The sequence below is a fragment of the Anopheles darlingi genome, chromosome 3, assembly GCF_943734745.1.
Source record: "Anopheles darlingi chromosome 3, idAnoDarlMG_H_01, whole genome shotgun sequence".
NCBI classification, from domain to species: domain Eukaryota; kingdom Metazoa; phylum Arthropoda; class Insecta; order Diptera; family Culicidae; genus Anopheles; species Anopheles darlingi.
This window is the reverse complement of record NC_064875.1, coordinates 50,058,954-50,081,999: the sequence shown is the minus strand read 5'-3', so window position 1 is coordinate 50,081,999 and position 23,046 is coordinate 50,058,954. Positions and strand designations below refer to the sequence as shown.

General features: G+C 49.6%; 1 protein-coding gene across 1 annotated transcript in view; it reads right to left on the bottom strand.

The window, feature by feature from the left end:
• The window catches only part of LOC125955574 (uncharacterized), an 82,247-nt gene that overhangs the window by 53,654 nt on the left and 5,547 nt on the right, over positions 1 to 23,046 (bottom strand). Inside the window, exon 2 of the mRNA XM_049686710.1 lies at positions 17,346 to 18,199. Coding sequence (XP_049542667.1) covers positions 17,346 to 18,199 — 854 coding nt within the window. The remainder of the gene's footprint in view (positions 1 to 17,345; positions 18,200 to 23,046) is intronic.

Here is a 23,046-nt window from a genome sequence, read left to right as displayed (position 1 = left end):
TAATGGAATCCCATCAGGCCTAATTGCATTGTCATCGGCATTTTTATGTCAGCGAGTCGGTATACAGATGGTTTAGTGTCCGGAACTGAGCAACACCAACAGAGGCAAATGCTAACCAGAGTCCAGTGTCCAGCGGTACCATTCCGGTACCGTTCTGGATTTAGTTTTCCGGTGGCATAATCTGCAATGATTAGATGCACACATATTGTGGTTTGTGGCGCAGCGCAAGCGTCAAAATGGTGGCGCAAACGAATGTGGTTGAATTATTAAAACGGAAAATGGTGGCCCATCGCCACGCCACCGTTCGTTACAATCAATTGGCGAGTTGTGCACCCACTCCCACCCACCCCCACCCACCCTTAACCATGGCTGATCGCGCTGGTCATTGGGCGGTGAGGTTCCGATTTGTGCAAAATTGTGAAAACCACAACCGCGTGACATCCATTTTGAATTGGAACTTGGAACGAGCGAGAAGGTCCTGCGAAGGAAGCGGAGACCAGCCAGGCCAGGGGGTTTGCCAAACATAATTAAATATTATTTGCAATCACAATGCCACGACTTCCGGTCCACCCCGATTGGCACTCAAACACCGCCACCACTCTGGTGGAGGATAATGAGCGTTTATGCTAATGGTGCTATTGTGTAGAACCTTCATTATGCTCGCTCGCTGCGCTGTTGTTGGAGTTCATAAACAGAAAACTAATAAAACACATCACAAGCCATCACGGAATGGCGAGAAGGCGAGAAGGAGAGAATCTAATTATCTGCCGATGTCCTGTCGAAATGGAAATGAGTTTGACTTCTCCTTCGTCGTCCGAACGTTCATCCGTCCGTTGCCTTTTCATCTTGCTTGCCCCAGGAAGCGGAAGCGGACTTGGTCCAGGTTCAATTACTGGTGTAATGAGTGTCTTTCTCTCTGTCTTTTTCGCCATTCATCGTTCCGAGCGAACGTTCTAGTTCTGCCGTCTAGTGGGGCTGGCTCTTGACCATCGATTTGCACAAGGCACAAAGCAAATGAATGTCAACAAGCTTCAGTAGACCGTTCGTTTGTTCGACGACAGAGCGAGAGCAAAAAAGTTGCTGCCTCGAATGGTTCATGTGTTCCGACTGTTGCGTATGCAATCGTGGAGCACCATCGCGCCTCTTATGCAGTTACACTTTCACCTTTCACGCCGGACCAGCACGCGGATTGGAGCAGTTTGACAGTTCATCATGTTACAACCTGTCACTGAATGTCGTTGAAATCGGTGGCCGTATTCCGTTGCAGGGCTCTGGGTGGTTGTCGTTGTTATGCACTTAATCAACTCTCTGTGCAACCCCCAGATGACTCGCGCCGATCCACAGCTCGATGCAGTCCAGTTAGCATCGAGGTTGGACTTTTTCGAATGATATGTTTCCATCACGAAGGTGTGGCGTTTGATGCTGCGATGCAGGTTATGTAAAAAACCACTTGCCGGCACCAGATGTGGCCGTAGCAGCAGCGGCAGCGGCGACACTCACTCACTTGCTGATAACGAAAATGAAGTAGCTACGACAGGGAGGCGCACACACGACCACGACCACGACCACGGCCATTACGCGGAACGTTTGTGCCTCAATCTGTTTCAATTTGTCCCGAATCGTCGTCGTCGGCGTCGGCGTCGTCGTCCCTGGAAGTCCTGGTCTCAACTGCCCTGACTACCATAAATCAACGCATTAAGCATTTGCAGACCCAAATCCTCGGGGCATGAGTGGTGACGACGGTGGCAACGACGAGAGATATAAATATATCCAACCATCGCATCGTCACGGACCCCGTCGTGGCCAAGAGGAACAACGGAACCGTCGGTCGGTTAGTTGTTCGGTCGATTAGCGTCACCATTGCACCCCCCCATTTCGCCCCATCGTCTGTGAGTGGCGCAGTTGTTCTGCGCGGACGGACGAAACAACAATTATCATGCCCCGGCCCGGGCCCCGGGACTGCTCGGAACATCGGAACCATTCGAGGTCAGGAGACACAAGAAAGAGAGAGAGAGGCCATTTGTTTGTGTGCGTGTATGCGCGTGTGTGTGTGTGTGTGTGTGTGTGTCGTGAAGTGGAGGCGCGAACGAAATTCCCGGGGCCCAGGAGATGCATTAAAAATGAGTTTCAATTTAAAGGCAATTTGGACAAAGTACCGGGTACTCACAGGCCGGCGATGATGCCGATGACGGATGATGCGGACCGGCCATCTGGTCTCTCGTGTTTGTGTGCGGTAAGATTGATATTTTACTTCCCCTCCACCCCGGGGTACGTACCTGTAAGTAGAGGAAAAACAGAGAAACAAACGCCGTGAGAATGGGGCAGTAAATAAGTATGGAAGTTAAATAAGGAAGATGAAACACGAAACCTTATGTATTGGTTGTTCCGAAGGCCACTTCCGAATACCCAAAAGATACAGAAGCGATTTATGGGTCCCAATGTTGTGTTTCATTTGATTCGAGAGACCTCGAAGGCAATGCTATCCATAAATGTTTGATAAAAATGCGGAATCTCTGTAATGTCGTGTTGATAGCGTTGAGCGTTGAGCGTGGAGCGTTTCGCTTCATTTCCATTATAGATTGAGAGTGGCAGACGATCTCATTCGTCTCTTCCGAGGGCTCTTCTGCTCTGCGTACTTCGGTGTACGGCACGTCAGGCATCGTCGCCGTCAGTTGCCTCCTATCCCAATTCCCTAAACATAAGTCATCCTCGTCCTCGTCCTCGTAACAGCACCGAGGAGACCATCGGAGAGACCGTCCTTCGGTGTACCCGGTAACGAGTTCCTATTTTTAGCCAAACCCAGCATTCGATTGGCTCCTTTTTCCTCCTTTCTCCCCATCCTTTAACAGTGCTCGTGTCAAGTTGTCATGTCACTTGAGCGGAGTCCATGTTTCCTCCCAATGGCGCACATAAGATGTCGATTCATCGGGCCGGCTGTCAGGTCTGGCCAGCCCAGCCCAGCCCAGCCCAGCCCAGACCCAGACCCAGTGACAGTTCGGACATCTTACTACGCGCAGGATGTGTTGTCGGAGTCGAGTCGGGCCAGAACCAAGTGGAGCAGAGCATCCGCTGACTGCATTCTAATCACTATTGGACTTGGGAGCTTGCGAGCGAAAATTCCACCCAAAACGTCCCCCCCCGAAAATACCAATGTCCATTGCCCTGGCCCGCTTCGTCGTGCTTCATTTGCATTTTATGCGCAAAGCGAGAACATGCGGCAGCAAACCAGTGAAGCCCGTTCGACCGGATTCTATAGCGCGCGCCACGGAGTCGGCCAAAAACAACGATTCTTCTTTTGCTTTAGGGTTGTTCGCGATTGGTTTCGCGCGATATTTGGCCACTGAAGTGGCCGCGACTTCACTCGGTGCGTAACGAACCGGTAACCGGTTTATGGCCCCTGTCCTGGCGGTAGGAAAAATGCCAAATGATCCGCTGCGTCTCTCCGGTGGCTCGCCGGTTTTTAGTTTGTGTTTTTTTTTCGCTTCACATTTTGGATGCCAGAACCCTCGGCAACAGCAGCATACCATACCATGCCAGCCAGCCAGTTCGTTCTGCTGCCATGGTGCACTGCACGATGGATCGAGATCGATGCCGGTACTGACGGTCGCCTCCGGGCACCTGTTCTCGGTGGCCACTCGCGCCGGTTTGCCTTGAAATCGCCACGCGTTCTGCGAGTGAAGGTACCGCGTGCCCGGTACCGGTTTTTTTTTGCTGCCACGAACACAACCCGCCATATGCAGTAGTGGCTGCTGCAGAGTGCAAGAAGTGCAACCGGTTGTCGCGAGACGCTCGAGACGCCCGAGACGTCGATTGCAGCATATCCGCCAACCGCCGTCACCGGCTGCTTGCTACCACGCCACGACTCCATTATGTAAAATCAAAACCGAACGCTCGATAAACCGTTTTATCGACTGCCGGCGGTCAGTTGAGTTCCTTGTGACATGCCCGTGCGCCATGTTTACGCTTGAACGAGGACCGACGAGGTGCCGCGCTTCCATTTGGGTGAGCGATCGCGAAATTTATGGTGTTTGTTATGGCGAGAGAATATTTCGTCGGAACCATTAGAGCGCGCCGGACACCTCGTCCACTCGTCACTTCTCACATTCATCATTCGAGCGATCGATCGATCGATCGATTGCCGGGTAGAAAGGGAAGTCGCTAGAGTCGCACGTCGTGGCCATAAAGCGACCGCGCTTTGGTTCGCTTGGATGGAAAGACACAGAATTAAGCGCGACTGCGATGACAGGTTAAGCGAGAATGCGAAAAACCTGTTTAAGCAACCGTCCATCCGTTACCAACGTTACGCTGGTGCAATTACCCCGCGCGTGTGTTTGCGCCGAGAGGCGTCTCTCTTGTGGTCTCGTCCTTGGAAGCAACGCACGACGCTAGCACGAGCATCGCTCTCGAAATGTAGCTGCATTAATTTGGCAAATTAAGTGCGTTCAGGTGGAAAAAGAAGCCGAAGAGAGGCACGAGCTGTTGTTGTTGTTGTCACAACACCATTCGATCGGGAACGCGAACGCAAAATGAGGCCAGATCGTCGTCGAAACGAGATCGGTTTCGAAATATTTCATGTTATGCATTGCAGTTGCAGTTGCCGGGGATAATAAAATGTGTTTTTACTTCGAAAAATGAAATTGACTGCATTGACGATACTCTGCTTCATTGAAAGAGCTGAATGGAATTACCTCGAAGGCTTTTCAATCATACTCATACTTCAGGTGAACGTTGCCCCGGAAAATGGCGGAATGGAACGAACAGCGTGCCTACAGCGGTGAGGCTGTTGCAGCTGCACTCAAGAGTTCCTGTTAACCGAAGGACCGAGGACCGGATAAGGATTTCGCTCTCAGTAACAGCCAGGTATGGCGGAAGGATGCACCCAGACCCAGGCAGCTAACCAATCGATCGAACCATGATGATCCATTCTCGAGAGTAGCTTTAGGGATGCCTTTTCATCGAATCGAACCGACGGTTGCTCCGGGCCGGGCCGGGCAAGTTATGCGAGATGAATTCCAAGAAAAGACCGGTAAAAGGAAGAGAGGAGAATTCTCTGATGATCGATATGGAGTACATGTAAGCCCTGGCTGGCGCTGGTGCGATGACGTGACTTGACGGAACGAAGGAAACGAAATTTCAATTCATTCGCCCTGGAAATCATAAGCTCTCGCCGAGTGTTGTTGGACGGTAAGCCAGGTTGTCAGGTCCAAGGCGATGCTAGGTAGATGGCAGATGCTGCTGCGAGAGTGCATTCCAAGGCAAGGCACCGAGGCGCCACCATCCGGACACCCGACAAAGGGCGGCATCCAGGAAATGTGGAGGACACTTTGTAGAATGAAATTTCAATTTCCGTCGCAGGTTCCTAATCGAATGGGGCGCTATCCTTGGCCCGGTAGCCAACCGTGTGCATCAGTTCAGCTCTTTTCAGCACCTTTCATCGCTGTTGGAGCTGATCAGGAGTGGAGGGAGAGGTAGCATGTACTCCTCCTCGGGGGGTTAGGTTAAATCTGTTGCTGTTCTGTTAACAATTCAACCAACAATCGTATGTAGCACTCGTGTAGCTCATTCCCCGTTCGGCAGCACGGCAGCAGCATGAACCTTCAGATGTTGAAGTGTAATCGAATCCGAATCGTTTTGCGTTAACCAACTGTTGATTGTTCCCAGACACGGGTCTGGGCTGGTTGCGTCTCTTCCACTTAGCCAGAAGGCTGCTTCTGTGCTGAAGAAGAGAGAGAGAGAGAGAGAACCGTACATTCCAATGCACTTCCAGCTCAATGGTTATTGGGCAACATTATCGCAGCTGCAGCCAGTTAGAGCAAAGAAGCGACCCTGGGGCATGTGTTTCGATGCACTTTCATGTGCACTATGTACCTGTGCTCGAGTGCAGCAGGTTGCAACAAGATGCCAAAAGCGACAGTTTTCCTGCAAAACCACATATTGCACCACATTCCACGTGGATTGAAGCGCATTTCAGTCACCGGCAATCCGGTTACGACAGTGAAAATGCGCCCCCCCCTTGAGTTCCGGTATAATTTAGTTTTCGAAGCGCTAACCATCTTTTTGCAGTTTGTTTCACTTTCGCTACTCGCTTTCGGGGGGTTGAGCACAGGAGCTCCAAGTAGCACTAGAAGGGAGAATGGATATCGTAATTCCAAAGACCGGAGCACATCTTTTATGATCTCACTTCAGGCTGCATATGTTTGCTTGCAATGGCCCTCCTGGGTGGCAATGAATGTACCAGCTTTGTACTGTTGGCATCTGTAAAAAAGCATTTCATTTATTTTACTTTTGGTGCCGAGCCTACCGGTTTGAAGGCATCCTTGTTTGGTCACGGATTTGGCTGCTCCAAAGCGCTCCGGAGCCATCTCTCTCCCTCTCTCTACAAAGCGATGGACAAAACGGCAACAACAACAAATCCAGTCTAAACAAGGTACCACCAACATCGTGGCAGTACATTGCCACGCTGGTGTTCGGTGAGTTGATTTGTTTTCCACCCTTCCGCCAAACCCCCTTGCTTTCCTGCTTGCACCCGGACCCGGACAAACAATGAAGCTTACACGCGGCCTACGCTTACGATCGGTGGCCGGAGCTTCAACGGGGTCGTCCAGCATCTTCGGAACGAGTTTTCCAAATGGTGCCGAGGTGGTTTTCGCGGAAGTTGTCTTGTGTACCAAGCGAGTGAGTGAGTGAGTGAGTGAGCGATACACACACGCACACACAGCGCCTAATCAAGCCGGCGGCAGGCAATCCGAACCAGCCAGCGAAGGTCCCCGCCGTCTCTCTGGTCTGGAGGAGAGTAAGTGGATATCGACATAAACTTCCGCGGTTTATGGTGCGCCCGATCGGAGCAGGGGGGTTTTATGGACCCTTTTGCGACCGGAACCCGGCACCTATACGGGGTAGTGTGCGAGGTGAAATCGCAACGGAAGCTTCCTCTCGGGTGCTTCTCGCATCAAGGCCCTCCCCGGCACCCTCAGCACAGGAGGAGTCTCAGCCGAGGAGAACAGCAACAAAAAGCCAATTTTCCACAATTTCCATCAAACTTTCGGAACGTCGGTGAAGGACCTTTCGCGGGCCAGGTGGATCGGGATGAGTGAGTTGCCCTCGACGGGATCTCTCGTTCCGGTCGGTCGTTTGCGCGTTTTAACCGTTAAAATGAAGCCACCGCGGTGCCGCCGTGATTGAATGCGGATCCTTCTGCCCTGGGTTCCTGCCGAGGTGTAGCAGGAGTGAAGCCAATTCACTGTCACTCCAGTGGCTAGTGTACATTGTGACGTGCCGGTAGACATCGATCGATTTGCCGGTACATTTGTTTTTAAGCTTTACTCTAATGCGAATTCAGGGCCAATAAGACAATTCACGGGAATGTCCTCGGGGTTCTAACGGAATGGCGGTGGACAATAGAAATGGCATTTGTCGTAATAATGCCCCACCCAGCCCCAAAAGCCAGCGAGCGGCTTAAGCTGTTGTCAAATGAAGCTGTGTTGTCAAACGAAATTGTTATCCGAGTCGATCCGAAGAATGAGAATCGATGAATTTGGAATATACAAGAAAGACGAACAGTCGAAACGAAACGAAGCCTAGTACGTAGAAGAGAGAGGGAGAGAGAGAGAGAGAGAGAGAGAGAGAGAGAGAGAGAGAGAGAGAGAGAGAGAGACCTCCAATTAGGCCAGCATGTTGTTGCCTGATCATCATCATATAAGGGAAAGGGGAAAATTCATGAATAATGTATTCAACGATCCCACCAATTTCCATGAATATCTTTACAGTCACAGCCCCGATACCAGCGGCATTCATCTTCATCAGTAGAACAACAGAACGAAGCGAGCGTTCCCTGCCAGAATCAATTCCAGTTTAATCGCCACAAAATGAATCAACCATCAACCAACGTGCGTTATGGAATTACAATTTCCTCGCCCCCCGGAAGAGCGAAAAACGTACCGCTCGAGGAGAGCTATTCGGAATCGAATTCCGAAAGCTTCTTCCTCTTAATTACTTCAGAACCATCTTCACCTCATCGTCGTCGTCGTCGTCGTCGTCGTCGCCACCACCTCTGCGCGAACCTAATCAACCGGCTGGCTGTCCAGGATGGAAAGTAATTGAAGCACTCCCCGGCGGCACTCTCTCGACACCGCGATCACGCGTACATTGTTAGCATCGAGCGCGGTTTTATCGCGGTCAACGCGGAAGCAAGACATAATACCCGGGCCCGGCCCGGTCCGGCCCGGCCCGGTCCGGCCCGGCCCGGTCCGGCCCGGCCTGGCCACCAGTTGAAGCGGCATCATTTGATATGATTAATGGACAGTTGTACGGTTGTGTGTTGTTAATGGCGGAACGTGTGCGTGTGCGTGTGTGTGTGCCGCGGGCCGAGTGACCATTCCAGGCATTGGACATACCACAGCCACCAAAAACACTCCGGTAAACACGCGAAACTCGTCGGTGGAAAATGCGAAGCCGGTGGTGAAAATTTTTGCTCATAAATCTTGCCTTCTTAGCGCCATCGGTCGGTCGCAACAATGCCACGGTAATCACGTCGCCGTCTGAAGATGCTCACCCATCGCCCAAGGTCAGCGCGATGGGATATTGGTCGGTATGGTATGCTGCGGTCCAGTGTGCTGGCTGGCAAAAGAAAGTGAAAGCGCTTCAATGGCGCTTCGAGTGCGCGGCGATAGTGGCAGCTGTGCGGCAAGTATGTTGTTGTTGCTGTTGCCTGAAGGAGCTTTTCGATTCCGCTCGCTACGTTCGCTTCCTGCTCGCCCCACTTGATCCATTCATTGCACCCCCTTCCTTCTTTCCTTCCTTCTTCTTTCATCACCCGTTAGATGAAGACCCCAAGAGCGGAATGGGGGAGATATCACTCTTGATGATGGCTCGCGTGGAGTGGCTCGTGTTGATGAGTACGGACGTTCGATCCGTAACGTACACCAGACCATCATCATTCGATTCCCGGTACAGACGACGACGACGACGACGAATTCTCTGGTGACGAATGGCATCTGCAAGGTGATGAAGTGATGGGGATGGGGTGGATGGTCGTGAAACCGCCGCGCATCTCGCGCAGCTTTCTATTTCCATCACCGTCTGGTCCCATCATCGATCGATGAGCCGTGGATCTCAGCTGTCATCAAGCCGATCAAGTCGGGGATTGGTACCACTGCTGACTACTGATGACTACTGATGACTACTGCTGATTGCTGGTCATGTTTGTTATACGAGTGTTGATGACAGAAGCAACACGCTACCGGTTCTGGTAGCGGAGTGATAAATGGAAATCCGATGAGCATTAAACGGTTCTCATTCGGCATCCAATCAGATCAGCAATCAGCCTCCCGAAAATCCATTCCCAAGGGCGCATTCCAACGGCGAACGATTAATCGATCTTCGAACTTACGGCACTCCCACCACTGAGTTGCGCTGAGTGATAAAACACTCGGCTGTAAAATTAAGTAAATTAGCAAACTCTTTTCCACCTCCTCTTCTTCTTTCTGTGAAACCGATCCCACCGATGCTGATCTCTGGGCGCCCAAAATCCGGAGCATCTCGTCTCATCGGAGTCCGTTCGTCTGGGCTTCAATTTAATTCGTTTTAATTATCGACACCAGCACGGATGGATCTGTGTTCGTTTGCAGGCACAGAGGCTTACAAACATTTCATTTCCTCCGCAGCATCACCCTGCAACCGTGGTGTTTAGCGGGGGGAAATGAGCAACATAAACGGGTGTGGTACGGGGCAAGAGGCATTCAAATGTATCGTACACGCACTGGCGTGCCTTTTTCCGGTGGCCAAGTGGCCGACTTTGAACTGCTCGTTTAACGTTCCCTCCTTCAGCTTTCCAGCTGAAACCGAGTGTGTGCGTGTGTGTTTTTCCCTGGGATGTGGTTATATGTTTTAGGGGAAAAACGAATAGAAAGCAGATGAACAAATCACAGAAAGAGATTTTTCGAGAGCGAATCCGGAGAACGGGGGAAAGAAAAAAAAAGCAAACAAAACAAAAAACAACAACCCCGGCACGCTACACGCTACATTAATCAACCCAGTGTGTGTCCGAACCAAGCGTGTAATGGTAAGGTGTAGTTAAAAAAAGGGTTTTTCGGCGTCTCGGTGTCTGGGTCCAGTTCTGGGAAGAAAAACACTCACTCACAGAACCAAGGCAACGGGAACCGGGAATGGTTGCTTTTTTTTACCAGTTGCCGTAGAGGTAGCAAAGGATAATATTTCCAGGAGACAGAAAGGTGCCGGCTGGAGTCCAGGCCAGTTACTTTTGCGAGAAAGTCTGTCAACCGAACAGAAAGACGGACCAAGCAGAGTCGATCCAAGAGAACGGCCTTCCCCAGTATCGCTTTGAAGTGGAAATTCATATTAAAATGTTTACTTGGGCGTCCTGGAGTTGGGTTTGAAGAGAAACTGAGTCTAGTGTACTTGAATAAATACTAAGTGAGGATACTAGGGACCCTCACGTTGGAGAAGACTCTTGAAGGAGCCACAGCTACAACTGAACGCAACTGGTTAGTGTAATCGCTTATCGGAATGAAAATTCCTATTTGTTGAGCATAATGAGCATTAGCAATTCTACTTGATGATTATATGATTTACATCACCAATACCACCGAAAACAAACAACGTCTACTATCAGCTGTGACTTTGTGAACGATAACTAACTGCAGTAAAGTGATAACAGACGATGCTCGATTCCAACAAAAAAAAAAAAAAAACCACAACACGCAATCCAGTGGCCGGCGAACCACCCGAAACCATCCGCTGGCCACGAAATGTGTGTCAGCGCGCCGCTGAATGAATCACTGACACGTGCATGCCGCACAAGTGGGGGGTTTCGCGTTTCAAAGTGCCCCAGAAATGGAGAAAGAGAAGAGAGAGACGAGAGAAGAGAGAAAGAGAGACGAGAGAAAGAGGTACCAATTTGGGCGGAAAATCGGCTTGCATTTGGCAGGGTCGAACGAGCGACCAGTGCGTGCCCTGCAGGGGTGGGTGGATGGGTGGGTTAAGTTCACCTTCAATTCGATACGGCACCATCACGCCGCCCACCGCACCCACGGTACACCTCCCCCCGGGGCCCCCAAAATGGGGGGTTTGATCGATTTTCCCAAGTAAACACCATTATGCGTGGCGCGCGCGTAGAGCGTTGGGGCCTTCATCATCATCATCAGCCACCGCGCACCACACGCTACTGATCCAATTTAAAGCCGCCTCTACACGGACCATTAATTTCTGGTGTTGGTGTTGATTTTGCGATAAAAAAAAACTCCCACCCCGGACAGAGAGAGAGAGAGAGAGAGAGAGAGAGGGAAAGTGAAGAGGGCTGCATTGAAACGAAATCCTAATTTTGCTAATCTGCTTCGGACACCTCGGGCTACCGATGGGCTCGTCCACGTCCACGTTTGGACCGGACGCCCGAGTCCTGACACTGGCACTGACGATGACGACGTTTGGAAAATTGGAAGCTACAACAAACAACGAAAAAAAAAAAAACTCGGGTAGGGAAAGCAAATGGGCTGGAAGTTTGTTGAACCTGACCTACGGCGAAGTGTGCGCTGCTGATCTGCTCCCGACCATTATTCCCAGGAATTCGGCGTACCAATATGCGCTAGCACCGTCATCACCGTCATCAGCATCGTGGTGGTGGTGGTGATGGTTGATGAAGCAGAAAGTCGTATGCTCATCCGGCCCACATCATGCGCGCTCGGATCCTTCTGCGTATATTCTGGACAGTGGAAGGAGCATCATCGATCGATGGCGAAGGAAGATTGCAGTTTCGTCAGCAGCAGCGCACGTCTGCACTATACAAACAAACGCGTGTGAGCGCGTGTGGTACAGGTGGTTCGGTGTTCACGTCTGAAGCAACAAGGCGCGTGGCTCAGGCCTCTTCTTGTTAAAGTATTCGAGGAAGAAAGGACCCTGGAAGGAGCAAATAGTGCGAGTGAAATAAAATTGTCCCGTGCTCTGTCTCTTTCTCTCTCTTCTAGTACGCCACTTCAAGGGGTCTCCCCTGAACCGGAGGCAGGCCAGGCGTTCAACCGAGCTAATCCGCTATCATCATTATCTGGGGTCGTCGTAGGCGGTGGAGTGTACTTTGGCGTGGTTCGTGCCTCGATTGCGGAATGTCTCCTTTTGCACTTCCGGATTGTTTTCCTTTCCGAGTTTTTTTTTTTGGGGGCAAACGCAGCGCATCGAATATCGAGCGCTTTTCTTGGAGGTTCTTAGCCTTCCACAGCTCTCTCTCCAGCGAACCGATCCAGAGATAAGACTAATGATTAATTGGAAGTTATATAGATTGGCGGCGCCGCCAAATCATGCTGAGCGTGCCTGTGTGTGTGTGTGTTAGTACACCGCACGCTAGGCCCATTTGACAAAGTCCCAATAATTGAAACCATCTCGTTGTCGGCTGATTGGATCGTATAGATCGATCGAAGCTCGTCTGTTGGTGCGGAATGTTGATGTGATGTGCAAAAGAGATGTTGTCGATCCGAGTAGAAGAGACGCAAATTGTAGTACTATGTATTGTTTCAGTACTGGCAGCATAGATAGCTTTAGATTGAGTTTTCTGTTAAAGATTTTAGAGCTCCTTCTATTAAAGCATGGAACAGTTAATACTTGGCCGCACAAAATAGGTCATATCTCAGCCAAAAAATGACGTAAAAAGAAAAGAATAGTGTCATTTTGTAGGTTTTCTTATTGTCTTTAATAAAAAGTATTGATGCAAATTATTCATTAGTTTTTTATATGACTTTTTCATCTTTTACTTCGACCTCACCCAAAATTTGTTGCACAGCACTGTAGGTCACATGATTTGCCCTCTTGTTGCACATCACCCTCATTTCAGTTGCTTTTTATACATTTCTGATATACTGTTCAAGTTTCCTTATGATAACTGTCCAATAGAAATCAACGGAACGAAAATCCAGTCATTTTGGTGGATTAATAATTTTCCCTATGAAAAAACCTTTTCCGTAGACACTCTTTTCGTGCACAAATTTCGAATGAGCGTTGTCCCAATGGTGAAAACATTTGATTTGTCGCAACAATTTCATATCCCATGCCAAGTCATTATCTTACGGGCAAATTTATCTCCGTAAATAAACCAAACCCCTTCCTAAATCGATCCCTCTCTAATTGAAAAGTCAAAAACCATCAAAATCGAGTTTTAATAGTGAGTGTGCAGATTTTTTTTTGCCTTTCACGTTCCATCGGCGATAACTTTTAATGGCGTGGATCAATTTTGACAAAAAACAATTCCATTAAATAAACATACTTCAATGATTAAAACGTTATCAACAAAATTGCAAAGTTACCCTTAGGCGCGCTGCAATGATTAAAAATTAGCGGCCAATATTAACTGTATGAACTGTTCCAGGCCTTATTAGCTAGCAATTTGCCCTCTCTGTGCTCTTCTCGTTTTCAGTTCATCTGAGTTCATTGCATTTCCCGGTAAAACTCATCCGATCCATTCGCTGTTCCGCGTTCTATGATTTTCTGTTTTTCTTGTGATATGCGCTTCAAAAATCAACAGTTGTGGTATCGAAAACCCGTCCAACAGTGCGAACATACGAACAATATTGATATTATCAGCACTAATTTCTAGAACTCAATCCACAATCAACTCCCTCGTTCCACGAACCCTTCGAGGCCATTTCATCAGGATTCCCTGTTTGCCGAATGTACAAAATCCGAATACGCATTCCATTCGCATTCGAGTATGGAGTCAGAAATATGCGCGCGAGAAATCGCAAACTATAGGGCTTTCATATGCTTTTATGTTGCAGTAATTTCGTGGAAGCTACCACACCTGGCACCGGGATCTACCCGGCAAAAGGCCCCCCAAAACCAAATCAAGGTGAACCGGGCGAAGGGAAAATGGGATCCTTTCAGGAGCAGAATGTTCGCCATGCATATTTCAGTCCGGCGTGCCGGTCTCGTTATCCCCGGGCCGGACCAGGCCAGGCCAGGCACGCTACGCTGGTGAATGGTGAATGTAATTTCGGATTCGATAAGCACCCCAGCTTCTGCTCCGGAGAGTGGTTAAGACATTCACGCCACTATCCAACGCAACGTGTATCGAGGAGGTGGTCCAACCTTTCGTTTTACGTTCGGGAACGCAGAAGGGAAACGCGGGGTGAGGTCGAACGGTCGATCGATGCGGCACAATTTGTTGATCCACTTAGAAAACAAAATAAATCGAAACACGCAAAAACCCGTATGAAGGGTGAACTCTCTCCCGTGAAATTTACGGAGTAAATAATGTTGTAATTTTTCATTTTCCCGCTTTTCTTCTGTTGTTCTGTTGTTTGTCGAGAAGGGAAAACTTGTTTGTTGCCCACGAGACCCCGTCTCTTGACCTCTGGTGCCCTAAACATGGTTTTAATGGCAAATAAATTAGAGAGTAGCGTAAATAAAGGGAATCCCCTTCCTTTCACCACCTCCCCAACGTTTCTCGGTCACTCTTTGACCTTGCGTAGCTGGAGGAACACAGTGAAAGCAGAAATGAAGAAATCGAACCAATTCTACCGATCGAAACCGAAACGGAGCAGAATAGAACCTTTCCCAAGGGGATTACCCAGGGGGAAAGGGGCAACGACTATAAAGCGAGAACCTTTTTTCCAACTCCCAGCCTGAATCTGACCTTCGGTGGAGGCTCTTCGATGACGATGCACACACACAAACGAACACGTGGACCGCACACGAACACACACAGAACACGAGAAGGATTTTCACTTCCTGCTACTTGGCGTCCACTGGGATACCAGAATTGGTTATCTCGGCACTTTACCCGGGTCACTTCTAATCTCTTCAGCGGCCACTCCCGTTGGCCCGGCCCGGCGGGGGTTACGATAATTCGATTTTCACCGCACACACACACACACACACCACTATGTGACCACAAACACTGGAATGGCAAACAAATTTTCGCTTTTCCGTAAAGCCATTTCCTACTATTTCCACCGCCCCGCACACACAACACTACAAATGCACATCAGACGCACACTCACTATCGTGGCCCGCTCACGGGTACCCTCCACTTGGAATGCTGGCTTTGGCCTGCATGGGTTGTTTCTGCGGAGTCGGAACCGATGTGATCGCGCGCGCACCGTTCGCACCCTTCATTTTCTGCTTCTTTTGCTTCGTGGAAGTACTTTCTTTGCGGAAGTCTCTCAAGCACTATGCGCGCACTACGCGCGAAGATGTTGCTGGAAAGTGCAAGACAAACAAGAGCTGCGTAATGATGATTTCGAGGGCCAGGAGGATGAGATGAGCAATGTCTGGACGGTGTACCAGCTTCATCAAAGCATCAAACTGATGTGACTTGGCCGATTGGCAGATTCATACTATCATAGGGTACTTCTGGAAGGTAGGACAACATGTTACAAAAGCACAACATGATGAGCCTGAACGATGCTCATGGTCCATAATATGGTCTCTCTTCTCTCGATTCCAAAACCGTTATCAACCGATGGATGATAATGTGAAAATGAATTATTAATGGAGCATTCCTCGAGCACGGCAACCGGGTCTTCTCGGCAACCTTCTCCTGTGTGCTCGTACAAGGGGTGGTTTGTCAACTGTCATTGGCCTTCCGTCTACGGTCGGTGGCACTACTCCCATCTACGGTCTCTCAGGACTCGACTAAATACGGTGGCATACCGTAGCAGCAGCAGCAGTAGCAAAAAGAGCTCCCGCGGCTAAAGGGAAACATTTCACTTTCATCACCGAGACCGAGACCGAGAGTCATCCGCACCAACGGCAACCTCGCCAGCATGAGCGACGGATGAAGAGAAGCAGCAGCAGCACAAAAACATGTTGCTGTTGCGGCTAAACTATTTTGGAATCGTGCAAAACGATGCAACCGATGCAACCGAATGCAACCGGTTGCATCGGTCCGGCGGAGCGGCGGTAGATTTCGGAATTTTCACGCAATCGCAATGGCCGCCGGCCTCGCCGCGCCGCGCGATCTGTCGCTCTCTCATCAGCACGTCGAGCATCCGACGAGACCGTTTGCTATCGCTGAAGGCGATTGGCGTTGCCGGAAGAAGGAGCAGGAACAGGGGTAGTGAGGAAACCTGTTGCAGATTAGTGCACCGTTCACCGCAGCACCAGCAGCACACGTACACAGCACATATACACACATACGCGCGCGCGCGCTTGTGAACCGAAAAACGAAAGAAAAAAAAAACGGTGAAAACCATCAATCACCTGCACATGCACTTGCACACACTACAACAAGGGGAGAGGGGTGAGGGGTGGCCAAAGAGAGGGAGGATTTGTCATTTGGCCCAGCCAGTCTCTGGACCTGGCCGCCGGAGTCGTCACTCATCATCATCATCATCATCACTGCCATCGTCATCACCGGCGTTATGCTTTTCACTTTCTTCTTCGCTTCGCAATCAGCGGCCTCGCGGCACTCCGGTGGCTGCCCACTTCCCACAAACGCGGTTCGGCGATTCGTTTGCTTGCGGTCACCATTAGACGTGCCTCCCAGGCACGTCCACGTCCCCCGGGGGCGCTCGTGGTCACGATCATGGGTCGACTGGCACAATTAACAATTTTCCACGGGCTTTTCTTTCGACGGGCTTTTCCACTCTTTTGTCGCCATGTGGCTTGCCTTTACCAACGGGAGGCGCGTAGCAGGTCACGGGCAGGGGCACCTCTCACTGTCACTGCAGCCGCAAAGCACACACACACACGCGATCACGGAGTCGAAACAGAATGTGTGCGAGAGAGAGAGAAAGAGAAGCGACTGGGGGATGTTTCCGGACGCCCGGACTGAACTTTACAGAACTGCACTACTACTGCTGCTACTGCACGTTTCATTACACTTGGTAGAACTCACTCAAACGGAAGCAAAAACAAAGGATAATGGAGCAGAGGCAGAGAGTGTGTGAGAGAGAGAGAGTGAGAGTGGAAAAGGGACCCCTTTCTCCCCCGGTACAGATCTACCGTGCCACAGGTTGGATGACTTCCCGCTGCTCTACGATGCCGCTCCGTGAAATGTAAATAATCGTAAAATGGAGGCAACGTTACACTCCTTTGTGAATAGTAGGACTATCGAGAACCATAAAACGAGAACGAACCCCAGAAGACCAGCTCCCTAGATCCCTGGCAGGACAATAGAAACCCCGCGCAGTCCGGGTTCCCGGGTGCAATTCTTCAAAAGCTCTGAACCATGAAGCTCCCTCCACCCCGGGGAAAGCTCGGAGAAACGGTTCCGCGATCGAGAACGAGAATTCCTGCCGTGGTCCACTGATGATGGAGTGGCATTTTAAACACTTTTAAAAAATAGGGAAACTGTCCCTGTCGCGCACAGTAAACCCCGCTGCTGTTACCGCTTTTTACATTACCTGCTGTTGTTCACGGCGCTTGCAGTCGCACTCGCTGCCGAACGCACACCACCGACGTCACGACGACGCGACGATGCTGATGCCGATGCTGATGCTGATGCTGCCGCTGCCGCTCCTGGTGCAGGTGCTGACGATGATGTGTCGCCGGCGACTTCAGGTTGGGAACTGCCGGCGATTGTTGTTGTTTTGCTGGCGTTGGCGCTGGCGCTGGAGCTGCCGCTAGTGGTAGTAGTGGTAGTGATGCTGTGCTGAGAGCTTGCGCCACTCACCGGTGCCTCTTGCGAGGGAGCAGCTGGAGCTTTTGCGTTGCTGCGCAAACTCTCGCTTTCGTTCGATTGCTGCTGCTGCTGCTGCTGCTGAGTGACAGCTAGCTCTTCGGCTTCGGCCGGTTTCGAGTTCCCCGAAGTAGTCGCTGCTGCTGTAGTGGTAGTGGTGCTGTTGGTGCTGCCACCGGCGCCGGGCTCTGGCTTTTGTTTTGATTTCGTTTTCATTGCTCCGGCGGCTTCACCGTCACCGTCGTTGGTGATCGGAGAGGTCGACGAGTGCGGTTGAGTTCCGCTCGATGAGGAGGACGACGTTGGTGGTTGTAGCGTAAAATCGAAAGCTTGAGCTGGCTTGGCTGCTGATGCGGGAGCTGTGACTGCGGCTGAACCAGCACGATTAGGTTGGTTTGAAGAGGCTGAATCGGCATTACGATGATGTTGCTGCAGCTGCTGTTGACCAGCGCCACCACTACCGCTACTGCTGCTACCGGATGCTGCTTGAGTTGCTGTCGTTCCCCCAGCCGCTGGAGGGATCGTGGTGGCCGCGGCGTTGCTCGTGAGTGTTGTTGACGATTCCTTCGAGGAAGAACCCTACACCGAGTTACAACAACAAACGGGAAGAGAAGAAAGGAAAAGAAAGAGAGTGAGTGAGTTACTGAGAGAGAGAAAGAGAGAGAGAGAGAATCGAAAGGATGTCGAGCATGAGAGAACATCACAAACAAGGACGGTATATTTCGTGAGAACGTCCCCAAACATGATGGCGAGAGCATAATTTTCATCCTGAACCATCCCTTAAAGAGAGAGGGAGAGTGAGATACGATGGCACCCTTCACGGTGCTGAATTGAAGGATTCCCGTGAGTCAACTACCTAACTCCCGAGCACGCCGAGATGGAGAGGGTGGAGGGCGTTGTGTGCGCTAACGCAAATTCAAGGGCACTACTACGGGCTGTGGGTGTGTGACCCCGTAGCCACGAACCGTTTTTCCAGATTTACGCGCAAACCACGTCGACGAGGTCCGTGTTCCGGGAAAGTAATCCATAAGAAAAAAGAAGAAGGACGACGATGACGACGACGACGACGACGACGACTTGATCAACGTAGGCGGTGGCCGTTGCGTATCATAGCAATGGACGTAATTAGTCCAGCTTCGCTCGCAGGACCCCGTCTTCCCGCACTGGGAGCGTCTTTTCCTGCATCATGGATGGATGGTGTTTGGATGATTTTGGCCATTTTCCTTCCCCCAAACCCGAAAAGGCCCCTCCTCCTTCCGGGTGCTGTGTGCGCTCGAAGTGGTTTTAATTAGTTGAAGTCTTTCGTGATATGGTGCGAAGCGCTCGTCATCGCCAGAGAAGATATTAATTGACATGAGTGGTGTAAGGGTGTGGATGCTGCTGCCGCTGCTGCTGCTGCTTGAGCGGCAAGGAACTGTGTTGTTTGTTGTTGTTGATCTTCTATTCTTTGAGTTTTGCGCCAGCAGTGCTGGCCTTCATGGTCGTGATTGGGAGGAAGGAGCTTTTCCTTTTCCTAGTAGCCTAATATTTATGTTACTTTTATACTTTTCTTCGCCATATTTTGTAATTCATTGTAAAGCTAAATGTAAATATTGAAACATCATGTTTTCTTCATGTTCATAGGAATATAGATAAATTTGGCAAACAATTTCAATTTTATATAACAATAAACTACTTTCTTAAAGCGTTGATTGACATATTTACTGAAGTGGTTTATACGCATAAGTTCTATATTTGATCAAATCTATCAGTGCGTTTGCGTTAACTGTCGTGAATAAAAAAGGACAATTTATTCTTAAGATACCAATGCATCACCATTCAATAGCAGTTAAGCAATTACCTCTCTGACTTGCTATAGTAATAGTAATGCTAAATCCAAATTCAAGTGAATTTCAAATCCACTCACTTTTAGCAACACTAAGATTCACAAAAAGGCACTAGAGTCTTTGGTTTCGTAACAATAAAAAAAGCATCACTCTCACCACCATGCACTCAATGTTTCCTAAGAAAATGCCAAAGTGATCATCGAATAGGGGCCCCGGAAAATGGACTAACTTTTACTACCGTACCCGCCTTCTGTCGCATCTTACGTGTGGTCCCACAGCAGCAGTGTGTGATAAAATCTGTCGCCACTGCGCTGAGCGATGATAATGCTGGGAACTGGTAGAACCTTCACCCTGTCCTGCCGCATCCCCCTCCCCGCGAGTCAGCTTCACACGACGTGACATGCGAGCTAAGCGTGCAGTGCATTGACCTAACGAGAGTGTCACCCCTCCGTAATAAACCACTCGGAACTGCGTTGCGCATCGATCCTGCGTCACCGTTCGCACGCCCGGGATGCTTCTCGAAAACGAAAAAAAAAAATCTTCGACTCCTTCGACAGTCCTCGGCAGTACGCCTTAACATAACGTAACGTAAAGGACCCTCCTCGAAAGGACTCCTCCGTGCCCGCCCTGTGTCAGGCTGAACGAACTCAATTTGTAGCCCAGACCGGAGCATTCCCAGGCGTGCAGCAAACCAGCCTGGCCATACCGCCACACACACACACACACCGACATGTAAACATACCACATCCTCTCATTTCTTCTCCACACCGCAGCATGGCCAGCTCCCGAAATCGCTTCCGGGCCCGCCGGGCCGAGGCCTATGTCGCTCGCGATGATGATGAAGAGCGCACCCTAAGAAAGCAACCAGAAAGGCCGGTCGTACGACGAAGGAAAGCCGAAGGAAAATATGCAAAGAAAACATTCCATTCGGTGCCTTCAGCCCTCCGCTAGCTTTTTTTTTATTCCCTCCTCATGTCGAGAGCCGGAGCCGCCGCGTTTGGCCACCCTTCATGGTTTATTCATTCAGCCTAAAGGCCGAGCTTTCAGTAAAGTGCCCACTTTAGTAGGCGACAGTAGCATGGCCACGGAGGCCACGGAGGGGGGTACAGAGGAAAGATGGGCGGTTTCTCGCGCTCGACACACACACACACACACACACAGACACACACATGAAAGGCACTGTCACAGTTTCACCACATAAGAGGATCAGGGGAGGTATGTTGGGTTTGCTGCCACCAACCCCTTTCCCCCCTTTGCTGGCTGGTCCCCTGGTGGCATACCACCGACGATGACTCGAGGACATTCGGCAGTCGGAATCCGTTTGCATGTTCATTAATTTTCATCCATTCTTCCGCCTCGTCGCTCTCGTAGGCTTTTGGGAGACCATTTTTCGGGGGAGGTGCAGGTGGTGTGGGGCCGTATGTTGTTTTACTTTATACTCGGTTCTCGGTCTCTCCTTTCCCCTTCCCTCTACTTTTCTTCGAGTCTGTTTTATTGCATCCAGATGACATTTTAACCGTTCGCTTCGCAAATTGCTCACGCCGCTCGTGTGGCAAAAAAGGAAAACCGGTTGCCAAAAATTCATCCATCTGGTCTGGAAATGGTGGCCAAGGTGTGCCTGATGGTGAGGAAGGAGTTCAGTTTATGGCGCACCCCTTTTTACGAAGGATTTCATTTACGTTTACCATTTCATCAAGCGGCGGCAGCAAGCACTCCCAATCAGGTACCAGGAGCGGAAGCGGAGAGATAAAAATGTCTCCACATGTGCCCACCATCCTGCGCTGTTCATGTGCTGTTCCACATTACTTCTGACACCCAATTCCGGCCAGCGGAACGGTGATGTGCGTAGCGTGTTGCCTTACGCATCACGCATCAAAGATTCGTCTGATGAATCATAACGGCGTTATCGCCCGGTATCTTATGTGTGCCATTCGAAGAAGTCATCGAAGGGAAGAAGGAAGTTGATGTAATTGCGCACTTCCGAGAACACTGAATGCTGCTCGAGAGAGAAAAAGAGAGGAAAACGAAGCCATTTGGCTGGCGCAGAACAATTCGCAGAATCGCCATCGAGGGGCTTTCGTCTGATGTCGATGAAGGGCCTGTCACTGATTGTCAGAATAATTACGATGGGTGATGGTTCACTCAATCGGACGCACCGCTGTAACTGAGAAGCATGGAGCATGGTAAGTAAGGCATTTGCCGCCCGAAAAAAGGTTGTGTTTCGGTTTTTGTTCCATTGTGCATAATGGGATGCTAGGAGTTTTTTTTTATTCTTTGAGGTAAACAACGGCAACGGCAGACAGCAGAATATATATATTGCATATGCAATGGATGCCTTTTTTGCGTATTTTTCCGCTAATGGTTCGGAGTAGGATTGCCCTTTTCTGCGCCCTGTCATTATACGCTTGCCTTGCTGTCGCTGTCATTATTATCGACATGCTGTGCGTAACATAAGCCATTTGTCGAAGGATACGGGATGCCCATTATTTTGCTAGACTTGTGGGCCATCCGAGATGCTCTAGGACGAGTGGATGAATACCTCTGTCATGTTTTGTTTTATGCTTTTGGAATATCGTCATGAATGATGCATTTTCGCTGCGCTGGTTCTAGAGCAAATGAGGGGAATTATTGAAATAATTAATTTGCAACATAAACGATGTTTATTCCAAAACATGAAAGATGTTCAAAGTAAAGTTTAAATCTTGTCATTTGAACTGGTCCATCGTTGCCAACAAGTATGTGCTACAGGGAACAAGGATTTTGAATCCAAAAGCATTGTGCAGAAGTTTTAATTGCCAGCAAATGAGCATAAGTTTGCCTTCGGTCGCTTTTGTCTAGGCAATGAATGCAGAGAGATGAAATGGGGAAAAAGTAATTCTTGTCTTCGTTACAGTAAATCGTATCCCGGTTAAGAGTTTTGCTAAATTTGTACAAACAAAATTGTTCAATGTGAAATAATTTAAATTGTAATAATTCAATAATTGTGAAAACATTTAAAGATTAAAGACCATCTTAAGAGCTATCATGTCCGTATGAGTACCGAACCTACATAGCCAAATGTACGATAGCTCAATTTAATCGAGCTCTGACTTAGGATTTGCCAGCAGCCAACTTTAAATGGAACCCTGCTTTGCCAAACTTGCATATTTCATGGCTTTCCTCTTTAAGAAAAACCGTCACCTCGAGTTTCGGTATGAATTTCATGGAACACTTTTCACACGAAAACAACTTTTGGGGCTTCCTTTAAGAATTATTCTCCAAAAACCCATGAAAAGGGCCATAATTGAAACATAATCTTAGAAAACCCGAAATGATTTTGCCACTCTACCAGATTCAACCCAGAAGTAGGGCAGCAACGGCAGAAGGAGCAGGAGAAGAAGATGGAAGAAGTTTGCATTCTCCTTCGAGAGAAGAACTTCTGGTCGGTGCCATTGGTTGGTTGGTTGGTTGGTTGGTTGGTTGGGGGCAATGCAGCGATCCTGTGAGTGTGAGACAGCAGCCTAGCGCAGGAATCCCGGTAAGGATTCGGCTACCGAAGAACCTGCTAGAGTGGCGAATTATGCAAAAATCTACTGATAAATTATTCCATACCCTTCGGAG